This window comes from Mizuhopecten yessoensis, unplaced genomic scaffold (assembly GCF_002113885.1).
Source record: "Mizuhopecten yessoensis strain PY_sf001 unplaced genomic scaffold, ASM211388v2 scaffold10403, whole genome shotgun sequence".
Lineage (NCBI taxonomy): Eukaryota > Metazoa > Mollusca > Bivalvia > Pectinida > Pectinidae > Mizuhopecten > Mizuhopecten yessoensis.
In genome coordinates, this window is record NW_018408529.1 from 231,383 (window position 1) to 244,469 (window position 13,087).

The 13,087-nt window shown below is 38.6% G+C and overlaps 1 protein-coding gene across 2 annotated transcripts; it reads left to right on the forward strand.

Annotated features, from left to right (window-relative positions):
- Positions 1–577: 577 nt before the first annotated feature.
- Positions 578–9,898, forward strand: LOC110460463. 2 transcript variants are annotated; one of them, XM_021513393.1, is made up of 3 exons: positions 578–741; positions 7,395–8,088; positions 8,404–9,898. In XM_021513393.1, exons 2-3 carry the CDS (start codon positions 7,396–7,398, stop codon positions 9,262–9,264), a joined length of 1,554 nt encoding a protein of 517 aa, XP_021369068.1. In that variant the 5' UTR covers positions 578–741; position 7,395; the 3' UTR covers positions 9,265–9,898. The 2 variants fall into 2 exon arrangements, with proteins under 2 accessions (XP_021369068.1, XP_021369069.1); XM_021513394.1 differs by having other exon boundaries at positions 7,395–8,081; positions 8,397–9,898.
- Positions 9,899–13,087: the final 3,189 nt, after the last annotated feature.

A 13,087-nucleotide genomic window follows, 5' to 3' on the forward strand; every position in this document is an offset into this window, starting at 1 on the left:
AAAAAAATATATGATACTATAAATGTAGGTATCATAAGTAATATCGTCATAAATGTATATATATAATTTAGTCCGATTCTGCCCCGATCATGTAATTGCAATCCTTTTATCAAATAGATCTTATACCCGATAATGATACTTAAATGTATCTAATATATATATTCATTAATGTATATAATTATTAATAGATTGCTGCCCGTTCCTGCCCGTTTCTGTCCGTTTCTGCCCGTTCCTGCCCATTTCTGCCCGTTTCTGCCCGTTCCTGCCCGTTCCTGTAAAGCGTCGAACCCCTTTATCCAGAGACGTATAATACATGTATTATTCGTCTCTGGGTATATCAATTCGTAAAGTCCCTGAAGGAATGAAAATGGCAAAAGTAAAACCTCTGAAAACTATCGACCAGTCAGTATTCTCTGCATTGTATCAAAAATACTTGAGAAGGCAGTATACAAACAACTGGAAACATACCTTATTTCGAATAATTTATTATATGAACATATGTTATTATTCGTCTCTGGATATATCAATACATATATCACGGTATTAGCTATCTAAGTCCGTAGAAATCATGGAAATAGATTAGAATGAAGAAATATGACAGTTCTCGCGACGCGAGATTTGAATTAAAGACGTGATTTGAAAGAAAAAACAACAACGCCGCTTCGACGAAGAAAGAGAATTGAAATCGCTGAAAAGATACCTTTCTTTAATCCTTAATCGTGACATCAGCCGAGGTTTAAAGTAAGCATTCTTTTGCTTTACTTCTGTCTAGATTCGATACTAGCAAAATGTCTCAAAATGCGAAAATGTATAGCGAACCCACAGTACACCGTTGCAGATTGTACCAACATTTGGAGCCTAACTGTATATCATTACAGATCCTGCGAATTTATTACACCTATATTTGGACATAAACTAAGGTGTTCAGAGTAATTTACACGTTTGGGGTGTTAGTTTGTGGCATTTTTACCGAAAACGAATCTACCCCCCCCCCCGCACTCACGAACGTGTATCACCATAGTTTAGGTCAAAACACAGGAGTTCGATAGAAATATCTGAAATACACATATATGCACTGTTTATGTGTGCTGTGACCCATAGCGTCCGTGGTTGAGGGAACCACTTAACTTGCTTATTGATAACTTATAAGACATAATTACTTACATGATAATTTTACTCCTGGATATGTGTTTCATTATGTAAGGTGTGGTTTCAACCGAGTCCATAGATCAGAAATTGTAGCATCAAGGACTTAGATAACCTAATCTAATTCTGTGGTAGCATTAATAATCTTAAAATGGTTGTTAATCGGTTTTTAGTAGAGCCGACCTAAATCAGCTTGGTTCTGATGACAGCCCATCCTAGTGGGCCGAAACATGTATATACATTTGTACTTAGCAATGTCTTTGAACACATCCTCGTATCTAACATCATAATGTCACATCTAGATAGTCATAACCTTCCACCCCTCTCCAGCACGGCTTTCACTCCAAACACAGTTGTAAATCCCAACTTGTCACCTTGACACTACTGACACCTTCGATAACCTATAGCTGATGGGAAACAAACTGATATAGCCGTTATGGATTTTTCAAAAGCCTTTGATGAAGTGGACCACCAGTGACTTATTAACTGGGTAAAATATTTCCTAGATAATTGTAGCCAAAAAGTTCTTGTGGAAAAAACTGAATCTAATGTCTGTTCAGTTCTGTCAGACGGTGTGCCCCAAAGTTCGGTTCTGTCAGACGGTGTGCCCCAAAGTTTGGTTCTGTCAAACGGTGTGCCCCAAAATTTGGTTCTGTCAGATGGTGTGCCCCAAAGTTTGGTTCTGTCAAACGGTACGTGTGCCCCAAAGTTCAGTTCTGTCAGACAGTGTGCCCCAAAGTTCAGGTCTGTCAGACAGTGTGCCCCAAAGTTCGGTTCTGTCAGACGGTGTGCCCCAAAGTTAGGTTCTGTCAGACGGTGTGCACCAAAGTTCGGTTCTGTCAGACGGTGTCCCCAAAAGTTCGGTTCTGTCAGACAGTGTGCCCCAAAGTTCAGGTCTGTCAGACTGTGTGCCCCAAAGTTCGGTTCTGTCAGACGGAGTGCCCCAAAGTTTGGTTCTGTCAAACGGTGTGCCCTAAAGTTCGGTTCTGTCAGACGGTGTGCCCCAAAGGTCGGTTCTGTCAGACGGTGTGCCCCAAAGTTTGGTTCTGGCGGACAGTGTGCCCCAAAGTTTGGTTCTGTCAAACGGTGTGCCCCAAAGTTTGGTTCTGTCAGACAGTATGCCATAAAGTTCAGGTCTGTCAGACGGACGTGTGCCCCAAAGTTCGGTTCTGTCAGACGGTGTGCCCCAAAGTTTGGTTCTGTCGGACAGTGTGCCCCAAAGTTTGGTTCTGTCGTTATAACAGCTTTTGTATATAAGCTACGTTTAGCGTCCAAAATCTGCTGTAACTCCTCTTTACAACAACAGCCGGGGAGACATTTTATATAACTCTGAAGTACGGTCAGTGAAGTGTTATTTGCTGGTAGAAGGTGCAAGTTGTGCATCATTCCGAAAAGCCTTGCAGGACAGGGAGCACAATCATGGGCTGTCTGTGTCAAAATCAGCAAAGATTGACAGTCTGCATAGAAGGACTCCACTTGTTACAGTGTCATATGGCATGCTTCAACAAAAACTGAAACAACAAAAGGACAAAATCAGATCTCTTGAATCAAAGCATGATGCTTTAAGAAGAAGCATCACATAGTCTGTGATAAAATACAATATCGGCATAACTGTTAATGTAAGGCCGGCAGATTGAATAATTGTTTCATATGAAATGTTATTTTCACTTTCACATCTCAATAACAACAATTATATTACAAAAATGACCTCGCAACCTACATGAAAACTTTAACATCTTTGAGGAATTTGATTATCTTTAAACACTTTACAATCAAATTTCTAAAAATATGAAGGGGATTTAAAAGTTATTAAGACTTAAGTTAGAACAAGAGGCCCAGAGGGCCTGTATCGCTCACCTGAATATGTTTAAAATAATTGGTATGAAGTAAAGTTATAGCACTCCATGGTAGGTGCTGTCATATGAAATTTCAGAAAGATCCATCCAGTACTTGAGATATAGCGAGAACAAGCTTCAAACAGAGCCCCACCCCTATGCCCCTAGGGGTCATACCCATCAATTATACAAAATTGAGTCCCCTTGGCCCAAGGATGCTCCAGACTAAATAACAATATAAAATCCCTTAATCCCGATGGTCAAAAAAGGATTTTAAAGGTTTTAACTCTATTTCTCCTATTGGGCCGTGCCCTTCTGCCCCCTGGAAGACCACACCCACTGCGTACACAAAATTGAGTCCCCTTTACCCAAGGATGTTCCACACCAAATATGGAACAAATCCTTTCATTCCTACAGAAGAAGAAGGATTTTAATGAATAATTTGCTGTTTCCCCTATTGGGCTGCGCCCCTCAGGCCCCTGGGGGGCCGGCCCGACGATTTATACAAAATTTGATCCCCTTCACCAAAGGATGCTTTAGACCAAATATGGACCAAATCCTTTCATTCCTACAGAAGAAGAAGGATTTTAAAAAATTTGCTATATTTCCCCTATTGGGCCCCGTTCCTCATGATCAGGCCCCAAGGGGGCCAGACCCATGGTTTATACAAAATTGGTTTCCCTCAAAGGTCAAATAAGTGCAACTTTTTCAGTAAATTCCTGTCTGGCAAGTAAATTTTAAACCTTTAAAGATATCTTGATGAAACTTAAAGTATAACTGCATCACCAACAGAAAGTGTGCAGTGCACTGGAATTAGGTCTCCTGCCCCACTATATTCAGAGTTATATCCCTTTGTTTAAATCTAAGGATCCCTTCGCCTAAAATTGTAATGAGGCATTGGGTTTTTAGCTCACCTGGTCTGAGGGACCATATGGTGAGCTTATAATTATGCCATACCGCAGCGTCCGTCGTCCGTCTGTCAACTTTTCATTTAAAACGCTATTAGTCCTTAACGGCCACGTAGATTTTGACTAAATTTGGTCTGGAGCATCCTTAGGGGATTCAATTTTGTATAAATATGGGTGTGGCCCCCCGGAGAGCAGAGGGGCGGGACCCAATAGAGGAAATAGAGGTAAAACGTTAAAAATCCTTCTTCTACCCTAGGGATTAAAGGATTATATTCTTATTTAGTCTGGAGCATCATTGGGCCAAGGGGACTCAATTTTGTATAAATAGTGGGTGTGGCACCCCTTGGGGCAGAGGGGCGGAGCCCAATAGGGGAAATAGAGGTAAAACCTTTAAAATCCTTCTATCGTAGGGATTAAGGGATTTTATTCTAATTAAGCCTGGAGCATCCTTTGGCCAAGTGGACTCAATTTTATATAAATGGTAGGTGTGGCCCCCTTGGGGCAGAGGGGCACACCATATTTGGTCTAAAGCATCCTTGGGTAGGCACGTCAATTGTCAGCAGGGGTCGCTCCAAGGTAGATAACTCTTATACTTACGTAATGTTAGAAAATGCCATGACACTTTCGCTGGTAATGCTGTATATGGTACCTTGGTTTGTTTAACAAAATGCTTGGTAATAATTGAATGACAGCTACTCAGTTAGTTGGGGAACTCATTATCGTGGTATTATGCACTGTTCACACGAATGCTGACAAAATAACACTTCTTTAAAGTATAAAAAATAACACACTTTTCATCCTAATCTCGATGGCGTTGCCCCAAGACATCCGCATTTTTATTTTTCATCATTTTATTCGAGTAGTTAGCTTCCCTTAGCTGACTTCAACTGGTAAGAGGTCGTAGATAATTTACAGGTTGTTTTTAATGTGATTTGTTCGTGCATGTTGGCCACAACTTCAGTTTGTGTATGAGTTGCCTCCCCTTTGCTATAGTCGTTCTCCACAAAAAAAATGATGTAGGGTTAGTAAATGTCTATATATTGACCAAATTCTAAATGTTGAGATTTCAGAAATAAACTATACTTTACTTTAGGATGACAATATTGTAAGGGTTGTCTACCTTGCTGTGATTTTACTTCAGTACTAGATATTGATTGTTTCCCTTGAGTTTACAGTTGACCTCAAAAAGTATGAATTATTAATAGCATACAATTGTTCAGGAACCAGTAAAAACATGGCTTACTCTTCAATTAATTGACCCATGAAGTATTTAAAAAACATTTTTTCATTGGTGAAAGAATTACTTTATATTTTTAGTTGACCCTGCTACCTTGGGTGAAGGGGATCTAATTTTGTATCAACGATGGGTCTGACCCCCCCTGGGAACAGAGGGGTGGGGCCCAATAGGGGAAACAAAGCTAATTCTTCGATATCCTCCTTTTATTTTAGGAATGACAAGATTTTGTCCAATTGCATATCAATATAACCCCTGACTAACCATGTAATACATGTACACTTCCAGTAGCATCATGCTATTCTAACTTCGATTTTGCTAGTATTTCCAGGTGAGCGCAGGTGAGCGATACAGGCCCTCTGGGCCTCTTGTTTTTCTACGGCATCACTATTGCATAAGCCAATCATTTGTGAACAAGAACCCATACCTTGCGAGAGCTTCTTGGGAAATTATGAAATTTTGATTGAACGAAGTGAAACAAAATATATATTATTTGATGCAACAATGGTTTATTAGAAATATAACACATAAAAAAATGACAATGTCAATATTGATGAACAAAATACAAAAAAAATTAGTAATTTTCTAACAATAACACTAAAACAAACAAAAATGCCCATTACATGAATCCAATGCAACACATTTAGGACAACAAAAAGAAAATATAGGTGACAAAATGTAAAAAAAAACTAAAGAAAAAAGAGAGACAACTCTTACATTTGTACCAAAAATAATTCTAAATCCCAAAAAGTCATTTATACAATGGCCATGTGAGCTCATGCCAGCGCCCGTCTGTCAACTTTTTCTTTTAAACGACTTCATCTGAAGAACTGGAGGACCTAGGGTCATGCTATTTGGCCAGTAGGTACCTGGAATAGAGTGCTATAAAGTTTCTTCATTAAAAGGACCTTGACCTACTTTAAAGGTCACACAGGTCAAATATGTTAAAAACTTCAAACAACAATATCCTAAGAACCATTTGGACTAGAGTCATGATACTTAGTAATGTTGTGTAGACCTGCAGTGCAAATATTTTTCCATATTCACAGTAATGAGGTTTAAGGTCAACTTTAAGTGCTAGATGGGGGTCAAAAGTCAACATGGGTTTAAAGCTTTAACAATCTTCTTCTCAAGTTCCATAAGGTCATAATATTTGGCCAGTAGGTACCAGGGATAGAGTGCTATACAGTTTTCTCTTTAAAATTACCTTGACCTACTTTCAAGGTCACATGAGTCAAAAATGTAAAAAAACACTTCAAACCACGATATCCTAAGAAGCATTTGGTATAGTCATGATACTTGAATATGTTATGAAGACCAGCAGTGCGAATCTTTTTCTTAATTACAAAAGCGAGGTCAAATGTCAAATGGGGTTAAAAGCTTTAAAATAACAATTTCAAATTTCAAACAGCAATATCTTGAGAAGCGTTTAAGAGATGTTAAATTGTCTTGTGTTCTTGTTACCAAATTTGGTCTTAAGTTACCTATATGTCAGTTTCATGTAACAAAGGAAAAAGGTGAGTGATACAGGCCATCTGGACCTCTTGTTGATTTGATGATGATAAAGGGTATATTGATTATCGTCATGATGTTGAGTTTAAATTATGATGAAGATGATGAGTGTTCAATATGTATGCTGAACCATGAGAAGATATGTAATTGTTTGTGTGAGGAGTGTAGGTATATTTCATGTTAATGTATTGTAATTGTAGAAAATTAGCATGAACAAATCTACTTAGTAACCATTCTTTCACTTGGAGATCAAACTCCATTTGAATTTCTGATATAATTTCAATCTGGCGTCACATCATGATTCAGGTTTACCTAAGACTATATATAACAGAAATGTAAATATTAGCAAAACCTGAATCCTAAATTATGATTTTTTATAATGATGTCAATGACCCTGACATAATTTATGTCAGTTTAAACATATACTGCAGTAAATATAAAAAAAACAGGATTGGGTAATCCTGTATTAGGCAAAACAAAAAATATTTTGGTGTTTCCGGTAACCCTACCTACCTTATTATTTCGTGCCTACCCTAAACTTTTTAAGCCAATTTTTAAAGAAGCACTGTTAGGTCCAAATCCCTTTCCTGTATAAACCATTTAAAATTATATGTTAAAATAAAATTTGTTACCTACCTACCTACCCTAAATTTTTCCAAAATGTTACAGAAAACAAAACAATTTTTTTTGTCTGGCCTAAAATTGAAAAGAATAGCATTCTGGAATAAGACTTAATTGATGTATCTTTTCTAATTTCAGCATGCCAAAGAAGAAGAAAAAAAGTAGACTGACAACTCGCAAAAACAAATCAACAGCCAAACAGAGTTTCATCAGACGTATGGAATATGCAGCAAAGAAGGCGCAAACCAACCCTTGTGACGCTCATCCTCATTCAAGACTAGTTACACCAACACCTGTTTATCTTGAGGAGGTTTGTCCGCAACAGGACCCAACTTCCACAATGTATGTGACCTGCCACATGGATACCCCAATGTTTCATCCTGCAACTCTGGACGTGGCCTGCGATGAGTGTATTGACACCAAGCCTTTCAGCATAGCACCCAACACCCATCAAGACTTTGCTTATAATGTGTCCGTTAAAATGGAGCCCACTACCCCACCACCCAACACCCATCAGGATGTTGCCTGCAATGTGTCCATGGACACAGAGTCCACTAGCAAACCACCCAACACCAATCAAGACTTCGCTTATAATGTGTCCATTAAAATGGAGCCCACTACCCCGCCACCCAACACCCATCAAGACGTGGCCTGCAATGTGTCCATGGGCACAGAAACCACTACCCCACCACACAACACCCATCAAGACTTTGCTTGCAATGTGCCCATTAAAATGGAGCCCACTACCCCACCACCCAACACCCATCAGGACGTGGCCTGCAATGTGTCCATGGGCACAGAGCCCACTACCCCACCACACAACACCCATCAGGACGTGGCCTGCAATGTGTCCATGGACACAGAAACCACTACCCCACCACACAACACCCATCAGGACGTTGCCTGCAATGTGCCCATGGGCACAGAGCCCACTCCCCCACCACACAACACCCATCAGGACGTTGCTTGCAATGTGTCCATGGGCACAGAGCCCACTACCCAACCACACAACACCCATCAGGACGTGGCCTGCAATGTGTCCCTGGACACAGAAACCACTACCCCACCACACAACACCCATCAAGACTTTGCTTGCAATGTGCCCATTAAAATGGAGCCCACTACCCCACCACCCAACACCCATCAGGACGTTGCTTGCAATGTGCCCATTAAAATGGAGCCCACTACCCCGCCACACAACACCCATCAGGACGTTTCTTGCAATGTGCCAGTTAAAATGGAGCCCCCCAGCTTAACTCCTAACACAGATGTGAATGTGAATAGCATACCATTAAGTGAAACTGGTATTCATCTTTTGGATCGTTACACATCACTTCGAAACAATTTATCCACTGGTATAGACCCCCCCTTTTTACTAGATCCTCATCACAAAAACATTCACCTGCTACAGCTGTATCGGAGTGGCAACAGATCTGTTGTGAAGACTTGTGTAACCATCAAAGAAGATTTCACCGCAACCGTGAATGTCCACGGAAGTGACATATCTCGGGAACATGAACTTTGGAGTGGTTTGCCAGCTATCTACGATTCAGTGTCAGCAGTACATGGACTTTTGAGATGTTTATGTAAATACAGTGTGTGTATTGGCAATCCGGATGTGGAGTTACAAGACCTAATTCCTGTGGGATCTGTTCTCACCGATTCAAACTCGCTATCAATTTGGGCATATCGCGAGGGTGACTTCTGTGCCAGTCGGGGAGACGTTTCGTATAACTCTACAGTACGGTCAGTGAAGTGTTGTTTGCTGGTAGAAGGTGCAAGCTGTGCAAGCTGTGCAAGTTGTGCATCATTCCGAAAAGCCTTGCAGGACAGGGAGTACAATCATGGGCTGTTCGTGTCAAAATCAGCAAAGTCTGACAGTCTGCATAGAAGGACTCCACTTGTTACAGTGTCATATGGCATGCTTCAACAAAAACTGAAACAACAAAAGGACAAAATCAGATCACTTGAATCGGAGCTTGATGCTTTAAGAAGAAGCATCACATAGTCTGTGATAGAATACAACTTCGGCATGACTGTTAATGTAAGGCCGGCAGATTGAATAATTGTTTCATATGAAATGTTATTTTTACTTTCACATCTCAATAACAACAACAAAAATGGCAGATTGAATATTTGTTTCATATGAAATGTTATTTTTACTTTCACATCTCAATAACAACAATACAGTTATGGGTTTTGCCTTGAGACAGTCACCAACCAGTATATGTAAATTGAATTAACTATGTGAGGTCATCGATTTAGACATTTGTTACAATGTATACTTTTAATGAATACACTAATAATCAAAGTTTACACATAATCCACCATATAACCGACACAATTTGAAATACACAGAATGATATATTCACCTTAATAGGAAAGCTGGTCAATAAAATTTACCAATTTTTATCAGGATTGCTTTGGTTTGGTTAAATTCTGTTTAACGTCCTAGTAACAGCTAAGGTTATTTTCGTACGTGCCTCCATGCATGTGTGTAGTTTATATGCGTGTTTGCGTGTGTGTATGCTGGAGACGGGGTATGTTGGTTTTCTTCCCTCCTTATGATAGCGAGATCTGATGCTGACTTTATAGTACTATCTCACTGAAATGCCATGCAGAAGGCACCTAGCACAGCATTCTGCCAGGTCACATCATACTGACAAAGGATGAACCAGTTGTCGCCATTCCCCTAAATGCTGAACGTTAATAACAACTACCATTTGTAAGGACAATGGTATGTCCCGGCCTGGGGACAGAATTCATTGCCTACATTTGTACCTCACCTGGGCGAACACTCAACATTAAGGCCAAAAGTGAGGTGTTGCCAAGAACGGTGCTAGGAAATAAAAGGTAGATAGAAGTTGAAAGAAAGATAAAGATCCTAAATATTGCAATGGGTGGATTAGATTTATTTTTGTCGCTTTTGTGTCCCCAAATAGAGGACAGCAGAGCAAAGAAAATAGAATATATATACATGTATAATCAGTAAATGCGAAACACAGTATATCTCTAGATACTTTATTACGTTTGCCCCGTTTTTGACCGCCTTTACACCTTTTATGAAATGTTCGTGTGTAAGGTAATATGTAATTAAAAAATGTGTCAAATATTAACTTGTTTATACATTTTACACTCTGAAACAAAATCGACAATTTGACCTGTTTCATTAATCAATGACAGCAGTACAGCAGGCCAGATGTCATTAATCCGTATGGAGTATCTCAGCATATATTTTACCAATTGGATTCGCCATGACGTTCATTACTATTGTTAAAAATCAAATGAAATCTCTATATAATGACCGTACTGAAAATATCCAATGAATGCAATGTTAAGTTTTTAATACTTTCATAATTTCTCAAATGTACCAATAATTTTAACCTTCAAGTAGTTAAATTACGATATGAACTCTTCTTACTTAAACAATTGTCGAAAGTTAGCTTTGTGTTTAACACTAAGTGTAAAAATTATGATTGTTGTGATGATGATGATGATGATGATGATGATGATGGTGGTGGTGATGATGATGATAATGATGATGTTGATGATGATGATGACATGATGATGATGATGATGATGGTTTCGGTTGGGATCGATGATGATGGGTATGACTATGAGGACCAAGTGCCCTAATGATTATGAACAATTATAATTATTATTTTAACATTTCGTTGTTGTTTTGATGATGATAAAGAGTGATGATTGTCATGATGTTGCGTTTAAATAATGATGAAGATGATGAGTGTTAAATATGTATGCTGAACCATGAGAAGATGTGTAATTGTTTGTGTGAGAGAGTGTAGGTATATTTCATGTTAATGTATTGTAATTGTACAAATGTACAAACAGGCTTTAAAATAATTAGTGCGAAAAAACCCTTATTAACCATTCTTTCAATTGAAGATCAAATTATAAGGCTGGATAAACATGCTAAGAGTCGGTGAACATTTTATACTCTTTTTATACTCTCTAACTGAATATAGACTTGTTTATCATAACGTTAACTCTGGCAATTAAAGATCAATAAGACAGGTCATTGTGGTCAGATATTTGGATTTTCTTTATGTTAAACAACCATCTTTTTTAATTCAGGATTCAAAATGGCCACGGTGAACTGGGAATGGCTGATCATGATATATTCCAAATCTATTTGGCTGACTTTGTTGTGAGAATGAATGCATGAGGATGTTTTGCAGATCAAATGACCGACATTCAAGTTTCAGGATACAAAATATCTGTACTTATCTTCTTATTTCTGTACTAAATGATAAAATCAATTTCAGGTCGATATATATTTAAAACTTCTCAGCTGACTGAACACAATGAGGAAAATAAGTCTCAGAAGTTATAGTTCAAGGGAAGTAACTCCCAACTTTTAGATAAACATTTGTTAATGTTTATGAATACGTGTTATAACCTCAATACTTTTGAATCACTTAATCTTGAGGCAATGAGGCATTTATAAAATTCGACAAAACAAGAACAAGAGAAACAGCTCGTGACATACGAAGGAAATCGATCAAAGCAAAGAACAATATGAATCAATTCGAGTTCAACGAAACCTTTCAACTTGAGTTTAGAGAAACCCTAGGAACTTTCATTTTCTAACCTGAATTTTATAATGAGAAACAAAATTTAGAACCGACAAAGGTCTTGTTTCTCCAAACAAGAAACCACAAAGCATCACAGAAAAACAAAAGTTACTGAAGTCATACCGCACAGAAACCAAGGCCTGTTATCATTAAACTGTTCTCGTGTTCAAGATTGAATTTTGCGCTCAAGCCTAATTTGTTGTTCCAGTTACAAATTAATAAAAACAATCTAAATTGTCCAGGATTTGGAAATATTTTGAAGAAAACTTAAAGCCAAATACTGTTTTTAGCTCACTTGCCTGAATGGCAAGTGAGCTTATGTCATGGTGCGGCGTCCGTCGTCCATCCTCGTCTGTCAACTTTTCCTTTAAACAAATTCTTCTGAAGAATGGACATACCTAGAGTCATGATATTTGGCTGAAATCTTTGTTGATAGGAGCCCTACAAAGTTTGAGGACGAAAATGACCTTGACCTACTTTCAAGGTCACAGGGGTCAAATATGTCAAAAACTTTCAAACGACTTCTTCTGAAGAACTAAAAGGTATAGAATCTTCATATTTGGCTGATGGCTTCCTGGGATGGAGCCCAACAAAGTTTGTGAGCGAAAATGACCTTGACCTACTTTCAAGGTTACAGCAGTCAAATGTGTCAAACACTTCAAACGACTTCTTCTGAAGAACTGAAAGGTATAGAATCTTTATATTTGGCTGGTGGCTTTCTGGGATAGAGCCCAACAAAGGTTGAGAATGAAAATAAGTTTGACCTACTTTCAAGGTCACAGCAGTCAAATGTGTCAAACACTTCAAACGACTTCTTCTGAAGAACTGAAAGCTATAGAATCTTTATATTTGGGTGGTGACTTCCTGGGATAGAGCCTAACAAAAGTTAAGAACGAAAATGACCTTGACCTACTTTCAAGGTCACAGGGGTCAAATATGTCAAAAACTTCAAACGACTTCTTCTGAAGAACTGAAAGGTATATACTCTTTATATTTGGCTGATGGAGCTCATCAAAGAGTAAGAATGAAAATGACCTTGACCTACTGTCAAGGTTTCAAGGTCACAGGGGTCAAATATGTCAAATGCTTCAATCGACTTCTTCTGAAGAACTGAAGGGTATAGAATCTTTATATTTGGCTGATGTATTCCTTGGATAGAGCCCAACAAAGTTTGAGAATGAAAATTAGTTTGACCTGCTTTCAAGGTCACAGGGGTCAAATATGTCAAATGCTTCA